The sequence below is a fragment of the Scatophagus argus genome, chromosome 5, assembly GCF_020382885.2.
Source record: "Scatophagus argus isolate fScaArg1 chromosome 5, fScaArg1.pri, whole genome shotgun sequence".
In the NCBI taxonomy this organism is placed as follows: domain Eukaryota; kingdom Metazoa; phylum Chordata; class Actinopteri; family Scatophagidae; genus Scatophagus; species Scatophagus argus.
Window position 1 is genome coordinate 23360702 of NC_058497.1, and position 22568 is coordinate 23383269.

Sequence of the window (22568 nt, forward strand, 5' to 3'; positions counted from 1 at the left end):
CCTCAGATAGTGTGGAATACATTTTCAATCATCCAGCAGTAATAATGTTGTGTTTTGGTGTATTTATTTATCGTCAGTTTGTCTTATCTATTTCTACTTCAGTTATTAATCTTTCTCATCCCACATGAACTGAACTGATTTAATTTTACTCGGTGCTCGAGCCAGAAATTTGCTTGATTGAAAATGTTTCTTCCAGACACCACAAACATAATGTGATTTTAAGGGTTTGCTCTGGAGGGAGAAACACAAATATCACCGCAAAAAGCTACCATACTTCTTACACTTTTATTTTTTGGCTCTTTGTGAGAAAGCTTTCAATGGAGAAATGCATGTTTCTGCTTCTTCTCTGATGTATTTCTTCCTGAATGTCTGTTGAATCTCAAGTCTAGAAACAACCAGATGCTCTTTAACTCAGAGGAGCTGACACCAAAACCTGACATTTACTGCTGATGTTTCTGGCAGCTGAAAATGTTTTTCTTTCTATTGTAGCTGTGTTGGAGAATGTGGTGAAGTAGTGTCTTCCAGTGGTCAGTTGTTCCCAGGAATATGACAAGAAACATTAATCAGCCGACGACATGAAGGCACTGAAGGTCTTAAGAAGCGTTTGGAGTGGTTTTCGTAAACAGCCTGTGGTTGGACTGACCCTTGCCGGTGCGGAAGGTGAGCATGGCTGGCTGGCCCTCGCCTGCTGAACTCCGAGCCACCATCAGCACCTCATAGAGACTGGAGGACTCCAGCTCGGACAGACGCAGGCTCTTCTCGCTGCCGGGGACACGAACCGTATGCCAGTTCCCCACCACTGTTCCCATTTCATCGACCTGACAGCCACACACAGCCGCAGGAGAGACGGCAACACACGTGCGCACACACACACACACACACACACGAAAGGAGAATGAGTAAAGCAGAATCATCTGTCTGTCCACATTCCTTCACAGTTCAGTGTCTTTCCGAGCAGAACTAACGACAGGGAGAGGCCCCAGAAATAGTCCATGTGAGATTTTTGTCATGATTTCCAGCAAAAGTGACACCTGCTGCCAACAAAGTCTTAACTAGAATTTCTGTATTTTTACTGTCAGAGCGAATGTTTTACTGAGGCAAACACAGGAAAATGACCAGCCTTCAGTTAGTTCTGGTCCTGGTCCTACATTCTTTACTTAATGAACACATTACATTGGGCCATTCTCTTTTGGATTAGGAAAAGCACTGGCACAAAAGCGGTAAAACATGGCAGCGTGTATTTTCCCCCCTCACCTTACGGTACTTGACAAAATAGGCGATGATTGGACTCCCTCCATCGCGCCCCGCCCTCCACTCCAGGTCGTACACATCGGGCTTGTGGGTCTGAGGCGGGCTGATGATGATCGGCGCCTCGGGAGTAGGACGGTCGCTGTCTCTGTCAGCCGGCATGTTTATGGCGTCGCCGTCGTCTTCGGTCAGGAAGCGCTCGTGGCCCTCGTCGCTCTGCATGGGGTGGAGCGACGGTGAAGCGTCCAGCAGCACACCAGCAGTGGAGCCCAGAGGATCTGTCACGGAGAGAAGCCAGTTAGTTCAAAACTAAATATATAAAAATAAAGTCATTTTTGTACAAACTTTTACATGTGAACCAAACTTAAACATCTTCACAGACTGATTTCTGATACAAGAGCGTTTTGAAATCGATCACACACGAGTGGTGCAAGACAAAGAAGCTATTCTAATTAACACGCTGTATTTTCTGCATAGACAATGTATGCATCAGTGAAAACATAAAATGAAAGTGTGAATTTTTAGTTTCCCAGTTAAGATCCAGGATCTCAGTTCTGCCGAGTACCCGTCACTGGTGAAAACACACAGGCAACAAAGATCGTCAGTCACTGCCATTAGCTTCATGTCCACAGAGGACAAGCAGCTCTGGAAAGTTTTACATTTGGACCAAGCGTTTTAATCTACATAAAATAACAAGAAGAACCTGGACCTCTGCAGCACTACATAATCATGCTTTGTTTGTTTTTTTCATTAAATCTTTGCCAGAGCAGTCCACCTGGACAAATCATGCACGCTGGGAGTCTTATTATGGCTGACATCAGTTTGGCAAAGCCTGGGCGGAATTTTTTTTCTTTCACGGACGTTTGGAGGACGCTGAGCACAACCCACAAGAGCAGGGGCCGCTCGACTCGGAGCCACACAGCTGAGGTCAAAGCGCTCCTTAATTGAATATTAAAACCTAAACAAGTGAATAAGGAGGTTAAAGCAGCGAGTCTTGCCACAGGGACGCACTGCAGGGTCCTGGGTCCGGTTTTGGGCTGTTTTGTGTGCGGCAGCGGCTCACTTTGTAAAACAAACAGGCCCGGAGCTGGTAACACTAGACCTGATCCTGGGACTGCGGCCAGCTGCCACACATTCCACACGCCAACCATTAAAATACCAGAGAGAATCAGACCCCAGCACTACATCCAGTCCTACACTCTCTCCTGCTCGTTCCCTCCCTCTGCCCTCCACAGCTCTGACTCATAGCTTAACCACAGCCGGGGCTCCTCCCCCATCCCACTGATACAGGAGGAGGAGGCAATTAAGGCCACGGCATCCTCGCCATCCTGCTGGAGAGGAGTGATATATCTTGAGTAAGTGCTGCTACACCTGGAGAGATTCACTGCCAGGTCCTTCCCAGAAGAAGGTCAGTCCATTAGTGATGAACACCTGGGAGTAGATGTGATAGTAAATCATGTGGGATTACAGACAGCAGAGATGAGAACCTCAGTTTGGACAGTTATACTCTTAACTGACAGCCCTGACGTCACAAAAGCGTTTTCCAACTGATCAAGTAGCCATCGCGGCACTTGTAGCGGAGCTGCTAGTTTTGTCGTTTGGGAGCAGGGGAGCGCAGTGGGCGTCGATGGGAATGAAACGGGGGAGAAAACGGCCAATCGCACGACAGAACAAGGACACCACATCTCCCATGTGGTTCATCCTACTTAGCAGATCAAAGAGTGAGTCGTCATGGTGACGGTAGCAAACAGGAAAGCCAAACATATTTCAGATGTCTCTCTGAGATGATTTATAATAGCAGCGTACACACATCAGTGACACTGCTTACTTTGAATGCAAAGGGCGTTCGATAAGCTCTGGTGCCTGGTACGTAACAAACAAGTGAACACAGACCGACCTCAGAGTGTTTACCTCTGCTGGGCACATCCTGCCTATCATCTTATCATATTTTGCTCTTGTGTAGAAACGTGGTCTGCAGGAAAATATACTAAATCTCATTCTGCTTCCTGCGGGGAGCAAACGCACTGCAGTGAACTCGCCCCATCCTGGCTGAGTTGTACTCCCTGTGTACCATATGTAGCCGTATTAATCATTCTGCTGAGAGAGCGGCGAGCTGAGGAATGGGTCCGTGGCGTAGAACGGCTGGAAAGGAGAAGCGGGGAGGCTTGGGGGAGATGGGGGAGGGTTGTGATGTGTTAATAAATAAAAGGCAGTTGTGTATGATGTTGACAGCTGGGTGGTCTGGTCCTCGTCATAACCCTCCACGGCTACTCCTTACATTCCAGCATGCGAGGGCTTATCCCCGACGGCGTGCACAAAGCTCACTCTCACGCTCAAACTCGGTTCAAGGCTCAGGAGGAGGGCGGCCTTGGCTAAGCCTCTCCTACCAGGCCAGCAGAAAAACACACACACACACACACTCAAAGAGCGAGGACTCCCTGCAGATACTGTATGTGCAGGATCTCAGAGGTCCCCCCTGCTTAAACCCTTTCCAACACTTTTAAAGATTTTCTGTAACAACTGATTTGCAATTGTGTGGCATCTCTGTGAACCCTTGAGCTCTGCAAACCCCCCCAGAGCACAAACTGTTGTGAGGTTAGTCATGATCTGAGTGGTACACAGTGGCAATGCAGCAGAGGATCCAGTTTCGGAATGTTTTGAGTTCTGAAAGGGAAATTAAAGGGGAACAGAAGAACTTAACTGATCATCAACACTTTCTGAGCACCGTTTCACACACTTCATCAAGCACTTGGCTGATTTTCAAAACTGATTAACTGTAAACACTGTAAATAACCCCTTACTGTTTCGTTTCATTATTTGTTGCCCACTTTTTTGTAAGTAGTCAGTGGGTGTGAGGCATTCAGTGGGTTCAAATTTAATCTGGATTAAATGTCATTTTATTCATTACTAATGCTTGCTGTGTTGAGCTCCAGATGAGGGATACACACCTGATCCCACCGTGAGCATCCCGTGCGACTGTGCTGAGCCGATCTCATTGTCCAGCAGACATTGAAACATGCCCTCATCCTGCGGCGTCACGTCTCTAATAACAAGCGAGGATCCAGAGATCTGAAATCGATCCGATGGGGTGATGGGTTCGGCGTTGAACAGCCAGGTGACGTTTGGGGAAGGGTTTCCTTTTGCTACGCAGGTAAAACGAGTGGAGGAACCCGGAGAGATGAGCTGATCGCTCAGGCCCTCCGTGATAGACGCAGGCTCTGTGGAGGAGAGGCCCAAAGATCAACATCAACATGAGGCCTGCTGCAAGTATCCCCACAACACCCCGACACCCTTTCCTGTCCTGTTCTTACCCAGAACATTCACAGTATAGTCAGCGCTGACCACAGTGCCCTGCTCGGTCTCAGCAGCACAGGCGTAACTCCCTTCGTCACTCCTCGTCACCGCGGCAAAGGCCAGGTTGTTGTGCTGTCGCCGGTGAGAAGGCCCCAGTTTGACCTCCTTACCGTTCTTTAGCCATTTGGCTGTTGGTGCAGGACTACCAGACACAGCACACTCCAACACCAGCGGCTGCGACTGCTGCACTGCAACAGTCGTTGGGGTGGTGGGGTAAACCATCCGCACAGGTGGGGAGGAGTCTGAGTCTAAAGAAGGAAACCAAATTAGACGAAGAAGATACAGCAGACGTATAAAACCAAAATCTGAACCGTAAACGAGATGCTACCAGACTTACGTTTCACTGACAGCTTAGTACCATGAGGCTGCATCACGGTTTCCCTGGTAACAGGGTTGAAAGCACCACACTTGTACATGCCCTGGTGCTGGGCTGAAACGGAGACAATCTGCAGGTTTCCAGATGGAAGAACTAAATAATCATCTGAAAGGAGAAGGAATCAGCAGCTTCAGCAAGAGCACAGACAACTTCCACTGCAGTACACAATGAGCAAGTGAATAACTGGGGGAGTAAGTGAACGAAACGTTCAATTATGATACACGTGATTTTATGGAGTGACAGTAACATTTCAGAAATACAACAGAAAAATCATTTAAAAGATAAAATACCCAAAAATCTGTTTTTGTCCAATCACAGACTACTAGCAAAAGGTATTATTCAAAACGCTGGAAAAGAAATTTCATATTTATTAGAAACAAACCTGTTGACACTTCGATCCAGCCCCCTCGTACTCTTAGTCTAGGGAGGGCTGGAGGGACGCTGTGCGGCAGAGGACACTCTATAAGGACAGTGCTGCCTTCCTGCGCCGATAACGACCGCCGTCTGCCTTCTTCATACTCTGATATTTCTGCAGCCACAGAGGAAAAAGAAGACTCAGTTAAGCTCACTTTCTGCGCAGACCGTCAGATGTTTAATATGTGCGGTCGATCAGCGCGGTCGAGAGCGAAGGCAAACCGAGCTCGAGATGAACTTGAGTTGGGCTGTTTGTATTGGATCACTGGCTTTGTTTATTGTTAAAGTGACTGATTCTATTCAATGGCTGATAGGACTCGAGTTCAGGGTCAGCTGCTTTGTGTACTGTCCAACAGCAAGCAGCATCCCAGCAGGAACACAACACACTTCACAGGAAAGCCCAAGGCTCATTAAGGATACAGGGAACATTTTGATCTGGAAGGTTGCCCGAGTAAAAACTCCTACCGCTTCCTACTGCTTCCTTCCCCTCCTCCACTCAGCAGCAGGCAGTCGAGGACAGGCATTCTTTCTAAGTGTTCAACACTCACACTATGGCCTTCCTCTTTCTCAAGGCAACTTCCTCCCTTTCTTCACCCCTCTGCTTTGAAGTGAGTACAAGTATACACACAGGGGTAATTCTCTGCATCCGTACCTGCTACGGCCACACGCGCGTGGCGGCTGGCGACGGCCGGCCCGTGGGCTAAACGCGCCACACACTGGTAGACGCCAACATGGCCGTTATGGAGGGAGGAGATGGTGAGGGAGTCGCCCTTGAGCTCCACATCAGGCAGCGCGTTCAGGTCAAGGGGAAGGCCTCTGAAGCGCCAGGAAACCACAGCGGAAGGAGGGCTTACTGAGCAGCGCAGACGAGCGACTGAGCCCCGACTCTGAAGCAGGGAGGCAGGCTCAGAGCGGAAAGACGGGTACTGAGCTGGTGAGGAGACAAGAGCAAAGACAAACAGGTTCCAAATCACTTGATTTTTAGTATAGATGGTCGTTGACACAAAGTTATAAAACACACATTCTCATGCAAATATAGTTCTATGATGGATGTGGTTCCCTTGGAAAACCAAGAGACACTTTTCTCATGGACAATCCAAAATGACCCTGTAGAGGTTGTATGCCTCTGCCAGCCAGTCGAGCTGCAGCTAGCCTCCATGTCTGTCCAGACTGATGAAACATGTAGGGAAGACTTAGAAGTAACTTAATAAAAAGTGTAGCTTTTTTGGTGAAATGGAAGTTTCAGAGACTATTTTTACAGAGGAGTACAGATGACTGATAGGGATCCTTTTCACATGGTGCAACAACAATCATCTGAAGCTCAACAGCAAAACCACAGAGCTTATGGTGGACACCTGCTGTCTTCAGCGTGTGGGTTCACAGAGAAAAACAAGTCAAATTCTTCATGTGTTCACGTTTGGAATAAAAGCTGTCTACGTGGCTTTGAGGTAAGTGAGAAATACTTTATCAAGGGTGTACGGCGAGTACATGCCTGTGGCTAACGCTGACATCTTCATCCTTTTTCCTGATCTGGCCTGATGTTAGGAGGCACAAAACCGTTCTAGTACACAGCAGGACAGGCCTACCCCAACACCAGGTGTTTCGGACCAAAAAGAGTATACTTAAAAGTTTAAACTTTAGACTTTAAAGTATATTTTTGGGGGGATTTTACTCAAGATCCAGCAGATTAATTTGGTGTCATGTTTTTTTTTTGTTTTGTTTTTTTCCATTTTGCTCCATCTTGATCTTCAACATCTTTAAAGAAAAAATATCTGCCTCTTTAGCTGCTTTAATTAGCACTTTGTTCACCGGCTAATCCGCCTGCTGTTTGATGCAGGGCAGGTAGAGCACATGATCTTCTGCAGGGCTTTACTATTTTTTTTTTTTTACGTGACACAGTGGTTTCTCACCACGTCCGACCTCGTCAGGCTGAGGGTAGGACAACAACTTACATGAGCAGCTGATGAGCAGGGACTGGCTGAGACACAGCACAGTGGACAGGAGGACCCTCAGGCCACTGTCCATGGTGCCCTTTGACCCCTGGCAGCAGCCGTGTTGCCCGGCGCACGCGACTCTCTTCCGTTTAGCCAACCTGCAACACACAGAAGAAAGGCGGGGGAAAAAAACACATCAAACCAGAGCTCTGCACAGAAACATGACAGCATCCGCATGAGCGACAAGAAGAGAAATAAACGACAAAACGAGCTCAAGGAGGACTTCAGAGGTGGAGCTGAGAGGGATAAAAATCTATTAGTTCCCAAATGAATCTCGCACGACAATCCTTCTAATCTTCACGACACATCCTCTTTACACACTCCTTGATCTCCACGTCTCACCCTCTCCTCCGACCCCTCTCCTCACCCGCTTCAGTGTCTCCACAGAGGCTGGAATGTCCAGCCCCTTTGACCCCCCCCCTGTCTCTCTCCCACTGGGCCGCTGAGATCTCCCGCTAATGGAGTGGCTGTGGAGAGACTGTCGCCTCACTCTTAATATCACTCTCTTGTCACACTGTGTTGCTTCCTCATAGGTTCACTGTAGCCTGAAGTGCAGGCCCAGACACACTGGAGGGCACGTAATTAGGAGCATTCCTCTATCCTTTTCAACCCGACCCCCTCCAACTGCGGCACCTCCTCCTCCGCTTTTCTGAAAGTAATCCGGGCCAGCTTTGATCCTAGGTTCCTGGTTGGTAACCAGGGTTTGAGCCTGAGGCCGGATGGACAATGGCCGTCCAGCTGTGATATTCACACTGGTGCTTCGGTGGCTCGCAGACGTTAGCAGAAGGGCCGACCGGGGCTGAGAGGTGGGTCAAATTAAAAGGATGAAATCTGGATGGGATCGATGAGGCCAAACTGGTTTCTAACTCTCATTCCCAAAAAATAAACACTGTTTCATCTGCTCAACAAACAAACAGGTCAGTGTGGGTGTTGCCTGCTCTCAATAAGCCAACATTGATGACATGAACGATTAATCAACTATCCAAACTTCTGTTATGTTTGATCCTCTGTAATCTAACCAGTGAGAGAGAGCTTTTTCCCTTGACCTCCTCTCACACTCTTCATCTCCCTCTCTCAGAAGGCATCCTGATAGGAGGAGGAGAGAAGAGGCAGGAAATGATAAACTCTCCCAGCTCCTAACTCACGCCCACTTCTCACCCTGAGGTCAAAGGTCAGAGAGAGAGAGGGTGAGCCAGCGGGTGTCTGGTGGCACTGGACCAGCCCCCAGAGGTCACCTCCACCTCTCTCCATTTCCCTCACACACACACATTTTGACTGATTTTACACACATTACCAGACATTCCACACAAAACAAGAGCCAACGTGCTCAAAAGAAACATTAAAAACTCATTTTTCAGCTCGATTCTGACCCACATGCACAACAACATTGGACGCAATCTGTCATTTTGATTTGGGGACTGAACGCACTGCATAACGTATGCGGCTGACGCTCTGCATCTCGGGCTCCAGTTAAAGGCTGTGCAAGCTCATTCAGGCAGATCAAACCCACATCTTGCCGGATAGCGTTTCTCCATCCCACGAGTTGCAACAGGCCCCGCACACTGCCCCCATGTCATCAGTGGAAACTATCTTTCTCTCTCTGCCGGAATAATGATATATAATTACAATAATAACAACAGCGCTATAAAAATGCACAGCCAAGTGCGGGCACATTGGCACACAGTGACGAGAAACCAGAGCGGATTCTGTAACTCCCCTCTCCGTATCCACCTTTGTTTCTCCCTTTTTAACCAGTTACTTCCTCCAAGTGGGCGTAGCAGTCGGGCGCTACAGCTCCGACTGGGTGCTCTTGTATAAACACACACACAGCTGCCTATCTGGCCTATCGATCTGGCGGTACAAGGAAACACGGGGGCATCATTCCTCCTTCTTATCTGTTTGGCTTTACTCTGACATCCGCCACCATGAAGCCGCCTCAGCGGAGACAGACACCGTGAGGATATCTTGTATCCCTCATAACAGAGCGTCGTCCTGATGCTGGCAGCATTGGCTGCGTGGAAAGGCGAGTCTTCCTCCTGAGCAGACACCCAGACAAAAGCTGGAGTGGCCTTTTGACAAAGGGGAAGTCCCGGTTAAGTGAAGTCTGATCGGCCTGAGAGCCGTCTCCTCTGGTCCGGTGTTGATCTGCAGCCAGTCCACTCCCTCGCTCTTCTGCTCTCCTGCTTAAAGGGGGGGGGGGGGGGGGGGGGACTTTTCCAGATTTCCTCCTCCTATCCCAAATCTGATCTTGTGTTACTCTCTGTTTTTGCACTTATGTTGTAGATGCATGGCCATTCTCAAAGCAGGATCAACCACCTATAAATTGAAGAGACATCCTGCATATAAAACAGACTGCGCAGCTGAAAGCCGATATACAGACACAGGGACAGTTTATGAAAATAAATGAGGTTGGTGTCAGCGAGTTCAAGTGGAAAAGTTCCTGTTTTTGTTTTTTTTTTTTTGGTTTGAGGGGGTGTGGGGGTTGACCCATGTATGTTTGGGAAATGTTTGACTGGCACCTGGCTTAAGTGTGTGAAAGCGAGAAAAAAAGAACAGCAGACAGCTTCTGCCCCTCACTAAATCTTTGAAACTCACTTTCTATCTGTCAAGCTCCTCTCCAGAGGAATCCCTGGTAGAGATGTACTGTTGATAGGCAACACCTTTATTTATGCATCTTGGGGAGTAATACAAAACTCAGACACAGGAATAGCACCATACATCCACTAGTGGGACAAGAGGGATCCCTGGTGATGACACAGGAGAAAATAAACACAGTGACAGGCTGCCCTCAGGGCGGGGAAAGGGATTTGAGTTTTAGAGGGGGGTTTAGCACCTGCACTTCTTTTTGGCCTCCTCTCTGCAGGAACTACTTAAAGCCCCATCTGCCCGCATGAGGGGCTGGCCCATATCCCTGTCATATTGGGTAAACAGGGACAAAAGCAACGCGGCGGAGCATCAAAGACCCGGAGGGCAAAGGAAGAACAGGTCACAACTGGTGCTACTGACTGAGGCCTCCCTGCTGCACAAGACTGCACAGCTGAATAAAAGCCAACAGCAAACATCATGAAGCAGCCCCAACGCTGATTCAATTACAGACTGGCCCTGCAATCAATACCACAAGGGTAGCTTAGAATTGCAACAAATGCCTGGAAGTGAGATGAGTAAGAAGTTAGAGATGAAGACGTTGAGGCTGAGGGAGCAGTGGGGTGTAGGGGAAAGAGCAAGTCTTTTCTGGTATGATGGTCTGATCTGACCTGTGCACTGAAGCTGATTCACATGCTATACCCCAAACCTGTCTGCACTCGCCCCACATCTCACGGACAGAGGATCTGCAGCACAGCACACACATTCCTCAGCTCCACGGAGAGAGAGAGTGACGGACACAAAGAGACAGAAACACACACACACACATACATACATTCCCTCTCATCTTCTTGTTTTGAATTTATCTCCCATCTCATGTGTGTGTGTGTGTGTGTGTCTGTGTGGTGGTGGTGGGGGGGGATATGAGAGAAAAGCTCTCTGGGAGAGGAGCAAAAGGAGCCGGGGTATAAAGAGGTGAAACATTTACTGGGAGGTGAAAAGTTGCCAAGCTCCAACTCATTTCTCCTCCCTGTTGATTTGGCCCGGAGACGCACAGATAATGGCTGAGCGCGCATCCACATGTGCCAAAACTGACTGATGATTCAGCCTAACTACATTCAGGCTCGGCCCAGAAACTTTGGGAAGAGCCTCCTGAGAGAACAGACTCTGGGGGACCATTATGGCCTTCTTCTATGGTCTGGGTGAGCCCGCTGAGGCAGCCCGGGGCCACAGAGGAAACTAATGAGTGGAAACACTGGGCCTCTGGTATGGCCTAACTCTGTCTGATTAAAGACTGAGGCGTTATTAAAAGTGGGACAGACTTTGAGAAGGGGAGTGAGCTAAAGAGAAGAAAAGAAAGAAGAGGCATGATTTGGAATCAAATATGGGAATTGGGAGGGAAAAGAAGAGGGGTCCTTTTTGTTTCACAATGAGGAGTAAGGATAAAATCACATTCCAGGGGTTTAGTCAATCCATAATACAAAGCGACTCCCCTTGTCCGATCCTGACATCCTGCAGAAAGTTAATGCAAGTCTCCTCAATGAATCATTTAAACTGAGCGAGACTGCAGAAGACAAATGAGATACAACATCTTCAAGGACAGCCTGCTTTTCAGACTCTGCGCTTTCTCTCTCTCGCAGCACAAGTGTCCACAGGAGGACAGAGCATAAGCAATCAGGGAGGCGCAGGGTGACGGCAGGGCCAAGCAGGTCCCAGAACCCCGAGACGCCGCAGCCCTGACGACAACGCCGTAGTGTGGGATCAGACCAGGGGATGAATGAAAAAGGAGAGGCCCCCGGGGATCAGACAGTCACATCCCACAAAGCCCTGTTTACCAAGGACACACACACCACCCCTCCTCCCTCCTTTCACCCCCCCAGCATCTCCCTTCACCAGAGCTCGACCCTCCCAAAGTGCCAGGGCCGGGACCTGGGAGACAGCGCTAATTCTACCCCCAGGCTTGTTGGCCGAGGACACAAACAAGAGAGAGCTGAGAAGGGAGAGAAAGAGGGGGAGGAAGATTGAGACAGAGGGGAGAGAGAGTCGGGACTGAATGGTACAGTATGTAAGACCCATCTTAATTGGAGATTGTTCTGCAAAGTCTTGTTTTTCCTGGGAATCTGCGAGGGGGACGAACAGGAGGGTGGGGAGGTACGGCTGTTTCCCAAGGTCATGAACAGCAGGATTAACCACAGGGGCGAAACTCAATAGCGGCCTCGGACACTGGAAACAGATCCCCGGGTATCGCCGCCATACAAGGCCACCTCGAGACCTTTTGCAAAGCGCATGTAAGTAACAACCCTACCCCATTGTCACAGCTCTCTGGGCCCTTCCGGCTGATTTCACAGGCCTTTCAGCCCACAGGGGAACGTCTGCTCAGACGAAAAGGTAATTCTGATGGAAAGGAGGAATGCACAAGAAGGCTGTCTTGCCCGCAGGGCGTTATAACACTGATCTCCAACATGTGCCAACAGTTTGATTCATCACACCAGGCGAGAGGGGAGGTGGGATTGTGCAGCCGAGGCACCAAAACAGAGGAGGCCACAGATTCACATTCCTCAGTATCAGCCTCGATTAGAGAGATGATGGGGAAAGCACACCGATGCAGGGGAGGAAAAATGATCAAATTTGCCAAATGTCTCGAAAATGTCCGGCTTCTCTGAGAGGAGGGAGTCCAGACGCTATCTGTGTTTTTGGACGCTGTTGTGTGGGCTGTGAAATATGGGCACGGGTGTGATCTGATCCAGCTGTCCCAGCTCCTTCTCCCCTCAGCGCAGCCTCTCGTCTCTCCCCGACTCTCCTGGATTCCATCACTGCCCCCGTCTCTACAGCAACAAGCGGCGAAGACGCAGACAACAGTTTCTGTTCAATCTCCTCCTGATAGGTCTCTGGCTGCCGACCAAATGTGCTCTCAAACTAAAACACACGTTAAATAATGTCATTTCAAACATGTGCAACGAAAACAACATGACAAGGTGTCCAAACAGATGCTAACAAGAAACTCGGTTTTGTAAAGTCTACGTTCAAAAGCAACCAGAAATGAATTGGCTGCTTTCAGGGTGTTTGCATCTTCTTTGTTTGCCACAGGAGAGGCGTGAGAAAGAGAGTACACACAGAGTATTTTCATTTCTCAGAATGACAAATTGACCGACTGGTCACATATTTTGCTTGCGAAAACTTGAACTCCGCAGCTCGCCAGCAGAACCAAAACAAACACATGTAAAAAGGTTAAAATATAATTAGTCTTCTTCCCCATTTCCACAAATCTCTTGAAAAAAGCCAAACAAACAAACCAGCTCCCTTGTACGCACAAGTTTGAGGACTCAAAGATAAATACACAGTCCCAAAAAGAGCGTGTAAAGACTTTATTTAGTTTGTCTAAATGTTTATCCGTCTCGCCTTGTAACACTCCACACTTGTTGTGCGGCAATCGAGTGATCACAAAACAAACTTGGTGGTGATACATCAACACACAGATCATCTGAGTTTCCACTTCTGGCTCTCGGTCAAATCGTAAAAACCTCTCCAACATGTTTAGGATCCAGGCTGCAGCGCTGGAGGTGAGAGGAGCTTTTTGTAGATGACGTAGCGCTCTGACGGCGCCAAGAGAAACACAACCTCGTGACAACGGCGAAACACAGCAATAATACGGAAACCATGACCTTGTGTTAACTCGGTGCATTCATTGGGCAGGTCTGTGTGCGTTCACTGCTGTGTACGAGCACCGCAAAGAGACAACAGTGACTGATCTGGGCTGATTAAAGTCCGCCAAACCAGAAATGCGCTTCCATCTATCACATCCTGCAGTATGCCGAGTATCTGCTACAATCTCAAAACAGTCCCAGAACAACAGAGAAGGCTGGGCCAAGCGTGTGTTTCACCCTTCTGACTCAAATTCCTCCGCTCGCTTTGAATATCTTTTATAAGTAGGGGCTTCCATTGCTCCCTAAGGGGCTACATCTTGAAGCAGGGAAGGCCCAAAATGGCACCCACAACCACAGGCCTGGAGGCAGGCAGCAGCAGTACCCACACTGCCTCACACTCTGATCTGGGAGAAAAACAGCCCTTCAAACAAGTAGCCTGTTTGTCAGCTGGAGGGGAGTGCCAGCCACTAGTTTTGCCTTAATATAGTCTTGCCGATCCTTGTGCTGGCTTTTCAACAAGCGCGCACATTCTGGTTCGCAGAAAACCCATGTCAGATGTGACTTATTGGTTCCACGTTTGAAATAGAAAGTTGTGGTCGCTCACAGTCTCGAGAAGAAAAGACTAACTCTTGGGGCCCTGTGCTGAGGCGACAGACCAAGTCGGGCATATTTAGTAGGGTCAGTCTACTAAAGGAAAGGAAAAAGAAATGAATCTTGCAAACAGGAAGACGCTGAGGATGCAAAAAAAAAAAAAAAAACCCTTGCATGTTCTGAAATATTTTTGCTGTGAGAGCTGTCAGCAAGGGTTCAGTTCAGAAGTTCACTCCCTGAAATCTTCCCTAAGGCTGAGGAATCATTACGAGAGCTACACAAGACAAGGCTGAGGAACAATGGCTCTCATCGTGTATGTTTTCGACAATTATGAGAAAAATTGTTGTTTCTGGCGAGAGGTGAGCATTGTGTAAAATGCCACGTCGAGCCCTCCTGGGGCCCTCCTTTTGTTCTCTCTCTCATACAGTATGTTACAGCTACACGAGCCGAAGAGCTCTATTTCCAATCATTAATATGAGCGTGTAATAGAAGGCAGCTAAGCCACGAACTTCAAACGGCTGCGCAGTCCGTCGCTTTTTTTGGTCTTCATACCCGCCGTGCAAACATTTTTCCTACAGTAACACTGGTGGTCTCTATCAGACTGTGTCCTTCTGCATCACAAAAACTGCACTCAACCATCTGCTGTTGAGATATTTTCATGAAGTGTACCCGCCTGGACAGCGTGTTCATCCTCAGAGCGCTGTGTGTGGTACTGGTTTACATTCCCTTATCATATCGAGAACACAGACACATATATCTTTAGTCGAGGCCTGTATTTCCATTACATTAACAGAAAACAAAACAGTTTTCAGAGAAGAAGCAGACCCCCTGGCCCTGCCCATCTCCAGCCTGCATGGCTTCGTCCCGCTGCGTTTCAGTGGCTGGCTGGAAACATCTGTTTCTGCTGCTCCAAAAAACTGTTTGTTTGTCTTAACAATTACGTCCTGATGTTTCTCATTTAATTTCCCAAGTCTCTCGAAAGTCATTATCCAGTTTCAGGTTCTTCAAGGTTCTGAATTTTTAGAAACCCAATACGACCATCTGTTGAAAGCTGGTGTATACATCAGGCTACAGTCGGCTCACCTCTGACATTACAGAGGAGTCGTGGCGGAGGAAGCACGCAGCCTATCTGTAACCTGCAGGAGTAACACGCCTGCATAGAAAAGCGAGTGAGTGCCGGGCTGTTTGGATCATCTGTCAGAGCAGGGGGGACATGGAAGAAATGGACGTACGTTTGGTGTAGCTAGAATAATGACAGTCTGAGCTCAGAGCAGATAAGAAGTGCTACTTAAGACAGCTTCGTGTAAACACGGGTGACACCTTCAGCTACCGCGTTTGCCTTCGTGGCTACTTCAACGCAGCTTCAATTTATCCGACTCCACTCAAAGCTCAACGGTGGAACGGTTCAGGTCTTTCTTGGTGTGTTAGCGCTGCAGCTGCAGGGCGCACACACCAACCCAGCAGTCACGTGAACTCCAACTCTTTCTCCGATCGGCCCATCTTTCTGGTTGACCCCCTGCTCATGGCTGCTGGGTGTTGTCAATCAGCACCCCTCACCACCACCACCACCCGCCTCTGGCTCCTTGAACATGGGGGCTCTTTGGCAAGCTGCCCAAAGCTCCTCTCTGTCCATCTAATGAGGGCCTGATATCTGGGTCTGTCCTTGACGAATGGGAGCTGAAGCTCGCAGGGTAAAGGCCAGCGTTAGAAAATGGGGAGAGCGCAGCAGTATGACTCAGTCCCTGAGCAATGAGAGTGAAAAGGAGGGCCATGTGTCAAAAGTTCAAAACAAGCCAGGTTTTAGTTTGGGAATAGTTGCCTGGAGGGTCAAACGTCAAACCACACAACAGTCCACTAAATTCTATTTTATTAACCTAAGAAGCTGAAGTGGATTAGCCATCAGAGCTTTAGAAAACGAGTAAAGACTTAATTCTGGCTGTCAAAATATTGCGATGACGACTCAAAAAAAACTCTGATTTTTCTCCTGTTTTTTATGACCCTCAAAACATTATTCTCAGCCAAAGGTCGATCCTTTGGAGCACTAACATGACATATCGCGGCGTGAAACCAAACAAACAACCACCACATTGTGATTTAGGTTTTAAATTCACTTCCATTCGCCTTACAGCCAGTGCTGAGGTTTGCTGCCTGGCCTCAATTCTGTAGGGAGTGGGAAAAAAACGGGAGACTGTGGGAGGTGCCAAAAATACAGTGTACTTGAGTCACCCATGCAGACACACCCTCACCCACGGCTCTGATAGATCCTCACCTCTTCACCTGATTTTCTGTCACAATCTCCTTTAACTTCGCTTACGGTGTGTTTTGTCTCTTTTTTGACAAGTGAATTCCTCTCAGAATGCAAGTGCGGGGAGGTGGAAAGAGTCTGTAACCGTAACTGTACAAAAGTGTATGAAAACATATTAATTACACTCATCGAATAGGGAAAAGACAACCGCTTTAATACCTGAAGATTTTAAATTAAAGATATTAACGGAGAAAAGCAGCAAATCCTCACATGTTAGAAGCTGAGAGCAGAGAACGTCGGGCGGTTCAGGTGTTAAAGATTAATTGCCAGTATTGAAAGTAGTCGTCGATACGACTTCACTTCCTGGTTTCACCTTTAATTAAACCTCGTCGTTACCTCAGCTGCTGCTATGCAACAATCATTTGTCCTTGTTGGAGCGAATGCGGTCGTGTGATTATAACAGATCAGAAAAATCAAGAGAGCCATTATGAGAGCAGGGGCTGGTATCATTACACGTGCTTACATTCAAATTGCCCACTTAACATAGTTCTCCTACAGCAACATGTGTTTATCATTAGCCAGCACCCTAATGGCTAAAACATTATTCGAACTTGCTTAATGGCCTGGCTGTGCTTTGTTCGGGTCTGCCTGATAAGAGCAGGGCCACTAATGGTTTATTAATTTCCCTACAAGTCACAAAAACACGCTGCGAAAACAACAAAGAAGATTATTCTGAGGCTCCATCGTCTGATTCAATCACATTCCCAATACGTAGTTACTGTGGGGGGAAAATCCCACAAAATAACAACACAGTCAGTCAAACTAAAAATACTCCACGAGTCACTGAGATCGGCTTGAAATCCATCAGCTATAAGTGATGCAGCTCGGATTTCTGGGCCTGTCGAGTAGTTTGACTGACCAGAATACAAAATGCAGCGGCAGCAGTCAGGGCGAAGGAAGAAATGCATTCAAAGACATGTGGGATATCATGGAGTGAATTAAGTCGACACGAGGCAGGTTGAAGGAAAGTGACCACAGAAACGATGAATTACACCATCTTTCTTTGGATGAAAAAAAAAATCAGAGGGAGGATTTCTTCCTTAAACGCCGTCAGCGTCCGAGCCTGAGCACAAAGAGCAAATCTCTCTCTGCCTCTGTCAAAAGCTCACCCAATATCGGGGAGACTGAAAGGACCTGAAAGGCATCGGAAGTGTCTTCTTGTCCCCCACTGACGCAACAATACACAAGCAACTGTTTGAACTTGAAAGTGTTTTATCCGAGAGCAGCCATGTGTGTCCCACCGACTCGACGTCATGCATCCGAGAGGGATTCGACACTTTGTTCTCGATAACTTTTAAGTGTTCAGTTTTCTGAGAATTACCCCTATGGAACAAAAGCCCCTGTGAAGCCCTGAGGATTGGGGTGAACAGCAGACAGAGGAAATTAGCTGAGGGGGGGGGGAAGTGAAGGACTTATCTGTGCAGTCACATCCTCACCTTCACTCTGCCATAGTGAAAACCTCATCTTGGCTTTCACGGCGCCTCTTCCATTCATACCCGCATGTGTAGCACATGCTTTTAGCCACACTATACAAAATTAATTTCACTCATTTGTCATAGAAGAAATCAATTTCGGGTTAAGGTTAAGATTCCAAAAGAAGTCTGTCTGTTACTCTGAAACTAAAACGTTTTGAGCTGTAGTCAAGATCCCAGCACATCAAGACCTGAGTAGAATAAGCTCGTGCACAAACCTGCAGTCCTGAGCTGTTAGTGAGAGCTTTGATTTCTTTTTTACATTATATTCAAAAATACATTTCTTGTTTTTGTTTTTTCTGCAGTGTAGGACTGGAAGACATGGAGGAATCGTGTAAAACTGAGCCAATGCGATGGTCAGAATCCATCCATGCAGCTTCTCACTTTGGCTTTTTTATTCTTTGTGTTAACCAATTTAATGCTCAACTCCAAATCAGAAATCAATTGGAACAAAGTTCCCAGTGGGTAAACAGTGACGCTGGTGGGCAGGTACAGCTGCTTTTGTGTGCTTTGAACTTGCAAAACTTTAAAGCAACGTGGATTTACCAAACCAACATTTATGACACCCTGTGGGGATTTATCTGAAACAATAAAGGCTCTCTGTTTTTACGGAGAAAGAGGGGGAAAACACACACCACTTCATCTATTAGTCTAAGCCACCACGTTTCTGCACAGTGGCTCAAAGTTGGCTCCATAATAAAAATACAAGTTTAGAACAAAGACATGTTTCACATACCCAGTGGTCCATTAGGACTCTTTCTGACTGTGACACCGACGTGTCAGCGCGGGGACGCATCTGCCGTCTCTCAGAGCACAAATGCAGCACGCAGGCCGCTTGTTTCAACGGGGATGAGAAGTGAAGCGTCGCTGCATTCCACAGCCTGTTTGCCAAACAAAAATTTAGGCCTTTTCTTGTGTTTAATTCACATCAAAGACAACGGAGCTGAGCTGTGTCAGAATGCGTAAAGATAGCAGATGAACTGCTGGATAACCGCGCTGATCTGCAAGCTCCTGGGCACCAGATCCAAAGCGTGGTTTTACGCCCCAGATGCCGCACAGTCCTGTAGGAGGATTTGCTTTTTCTGTCTAAGAAAGATGTAGCCCGAAGTCAACAAAGTCTAAACTATTGTAGGCCTGCACAATTCAGACACAAATCTCGTTTTCTACGGGACTAAACTCAGTGCGGTCACTGCGGCGAGACAAACCTGACGTCGTGGAGCAAATGTAACGCTGCCTGTAAAAGTAGTCACTTTGAGTCGTAATATGATGTACACGTGTGTACATGATCCGTAATGTGGACGGTTCGTTCACGGATACACACATAATATTCATGTCAGTGCACGGGCGCCCCCCGTTCACCACACCGCCACACAGACCGAACATGGAGCCGCTGGTCTGCACTTCCACCTCAAGACAAAGTTAGGAAAACACGGTAACGTTCAGGCAACTGAGCAAACCGGCACCGCGGAGCTCCCGGCTTCTTCGACCGTCACTTTGTCTTTTGATTGTTTGTTGTTTTTTGTCTTTTTTCTTTTTCAGAAGAAGCCCAGCTGGCCTGGTGCGCACACCGAAGCCTCCCCCGCCCCAAAACCACCCTCAAACCCGTTCCCTGCCAGCCAGGCGGCCCGGGACTCCCCCGCTCTGCCTCCCCTCCGTCCCGTCCTTACCTCTGGTGCAGGAGGGCAAAAGCTGCGAGTCGTCGGGTGACTTAGCAGCAAAACGCATTCTTCTGCAGGCAAATCCGTACGGGGCCCTCCATTAGACACGGGCTCAAAGTGCGAGACGACGGGAGGAACATGAAAGCAGCCGGAGGTGGACGGGAGGGAAGAGAGTTTTCAGACCCGCAGAGCTGAACAGGCTTTGTGGGCCAAGGTGCGACAGATCCTCCACCTCCCCCGTCCCGGTCTCAACTGCAGAGATTTCTCCCGGGAAAGTTTGGACTCCGCGTGTTTGGGTGAAAGCGTAACGTCCCGGTGCGCTCTCTCTCTCTGTCTGTCTGTCTGTCGGCCTGTCTGTCTGTCTGTCTGCCCGAGCCGCTGCTGTAACTTCTCCCCCAGTTCTCGCTCTCTCTAACGCTGCCTCGTCCACACACGCATCTTTGAAGCCAGTGTCGAATTGCTCAGCAAATCATGGCAGCGGCGAAGCTGCTCGTCAAACCAGGAATGTCCCAACCCCACAGCTCAATACGGCTCCTGGAGAGGGAGGGAGGGAGGGACGGGGGAGAGGAGGGGGAGGGGGGGTGTTACCCATATAGACCGTGCATTAACAAGTTTTACAATCTGCGAGAGAGAAAAAAGAAAAACTTCCTCCTTCCTCCTCTGCGCACGCTCACCTTTGCGAAGGTAAACCCACCTGAACGCGTTTACATCACAGTGCGAGTTCAAACGGAGGTTAACATTGCTCATCAAAACTTTCTTTCAAATTGGAATTTTGATTTATTATCGATCTACAGCGACTCAAAGGACGAGATGTGAGAGTACGCAACGTGAAAACACATGAAATAATGCAACCACCCACTGCACTCCAACCCCTCCCTGAGCTGAGCGCAAAAACACTACATGACTTCTTTTGTTTTCTGAATTTGTTCATATATTTCACCTGTACAGTTCGTGTTTGCATGTTTTGGCAGACAGGCAGGAGTGGGAAACACACAAACACGACTGCAATCTTCATGAACATCTTCTGTCATTAAAAACAACTTTACACTAAGAAGTTGAATTGAGTTTAGATTTTACGGTCCACGTGTATGAACTGAACTGATTTAAACCTATACCTTTTCAAGAATTAGAGTCTTTTCTTACTGCGCCGTCTGTTTGCCATCTTAAAAACTTCATTTTGTTAGCAAAACAATCTGAAGTGTCCACACAAGTTTATGCTGTTTATACTTGAAACTTGGAGCAAATCCACTTCTGTTTTCAGGACTGTGATGGTTTCATCTGCTGCACAAGCAGCCTCAATCCCAACAGCATCTCGCAGCCATGACGCCAGTCCTGTCTCTTCTCCAGGGCCATACACTGTGCCTTGTAGATGGAACCAGCTCTCACTGGGCCCATTGAATTGAAATAAAGTTATGTGTGTGTGTGTCGGGAGGGGGGGTGTTTGAACAGCTAATAGCTACGGGTCGTTTCTGGAATCAGACCTGTTGCTTGGATGGGCTGAATGTTGGTTGGCTGCAGCTATTTCCTCATCTCGAGGTGAAACACCTTCACGGAGAGGCGGGGGGAGGCGCGAGCGTGAAACAGTCATCTGTTGTGCGTATGGCCATGAGTAAACAGCATCATAATCTTTGAGCCGGTAATTATGTGCTCCGGCATTGGCTGGGCGGCGGTGGCGGCAGAGGAGGCAGCGGCGGGCCCACCCTGCTTCAGACAGCAGGTGCAGCTCACCATCTGACAGCTGACTCCTATGGAAGGTGTGATCCAATCCTCCCGAGGCTGGGCCGACCCAGTGAGGGCCTTCTCGCAGTCGGGGCCAAAGCCAACAAACCAGCAAACCTCTGACACAGGAGGAGAGGGAAAACAACACAGAGGAGGGTGGAGGAGACGGGGCCGATGAAGGACGGATGCCTCAGCTCTGTTTTCACTCGCAGGAGTTGGACAGACCTGCTGTCTTCCCGTCTTCTCTTATGTCAGAAGGTGCCAGTTTTCTGTCATTGTGAGGAATTGCTTTTCTTTGTACTTTTCTCCTCAACTTATCAGCACCACTTTCTGATGGCGTACATTCCAAAAGCTTAGGTTGTTTTATTAACATAATAAATCATTTATTTTTATTGTTTGCAGTAAATTATTCATATGTTCAACATTTGGATTTCCAAGTTGGAAAAAAACCCTTTTCAGTTAAACCTAACTGGGCCTTTTAATTCACAGAAAAATCAGAAAGTCAGTTCAGCTTCCAGACCAAAATGTACTATATAGACAAAAGTATTGGGATGGGCAGTTCTTCAGGGGTCGGGCTCGGCCCCTGACTTCCAGTGAAGGGGAATCTTAATGCTTCAGCATACCAAGACATTTTGGACAATGCTATGCTTCCAGCTTTGTGCCAACAGTTTGTTGAAGGCCCTTTTCTATTCCAGCATGACTTTGCCCCAGTGCACAAAGCAAAGCTCCATAAAGACATGGTTGGATGAGTTTGGTGTGGAAGAACTTGACTGGCCCACACAGAGTCCTGACCTCAACCCCATCCAACACCTTTGGGATGAACTGGAACGGAGATTGTGAGCCAGGCCTTTTGGTCCAACATCAGTGTGTGACCTCACAAATGCTCTACTGCACGAATGGGCACAAATTCCCACAGAAACACTCCAACATGTTGTGGAAAGCCTTCACAGAAGAGTGGAAGCCGTTAAAGCTGCAAAGCTGTCTGTGTGTTTAGAGTAGCACACATTTAGTTAGAGCCATTATAATACTTTAATGTTGTAGCACTAGCATTACTTGTATTTCTAGGTCTGCTGGTTATGGATAAGCTGGAGGACACTGAAACCAAAACTGGAAACTGGAAACCAAAAGTTGTCTTATAACTGCTTTATAAAGTGTGAATAAATGACTGACTAACAATAATCAATCACAACTTGCAAACTCTTCATAAAGT

General features: G+C 47.9%; 1 protein-coding gene across 2 annotated transcripts in view; it reads right to left on the minus strand.

The window, feature by feature from the left end:
• Positions 1–20190, minus strand: part of cdon (cell adhesion associated, oncogene regulated) — a 30143-nt gene extending 9953 nt beyond the window's left edge. Inside the window, exons 1-9 of one of the 2 annotated variants that reach the window (XM_046389782.1) lie at positions 19649–20190; positions 7345–7484; positions 6045–6323; positions 5361–5507; positions 4940–5083; positions 4560–4850; positions 4197–4466; positions 1255–1526; positions 644–818 (exon numbers count right to left, since the gene is read on the minus strand). In XM_046389782.1, the coding sequence (XP_046245738.1) occupies positions 644–818; positions 1255–1526; positions 4197–4466; positions 4560–4850; positions 4940–5083; positions 5361–5507; positions 6045–6323; positions 7345–7417 (1651 nt within the window). In that variant the 5' untranslated portion in view covers positions 7418–7484; positions 19649–20190. Of the gene's footprint in view, positions 1–643; positions 819–1254; positions 1527–4196; positions 4467–4559; positions 4851–4939; positions 5084–5360; positions 5508–6044; positions 6324–7344; positions 7485–18717; positions 19310–19648 lie in introns of those variants that run through there. The other variant, XM_046389783.1, reaches the window with a different exon arrangement.
• Positions 20191–22568: the final 2378 nt, after the last annotated feature.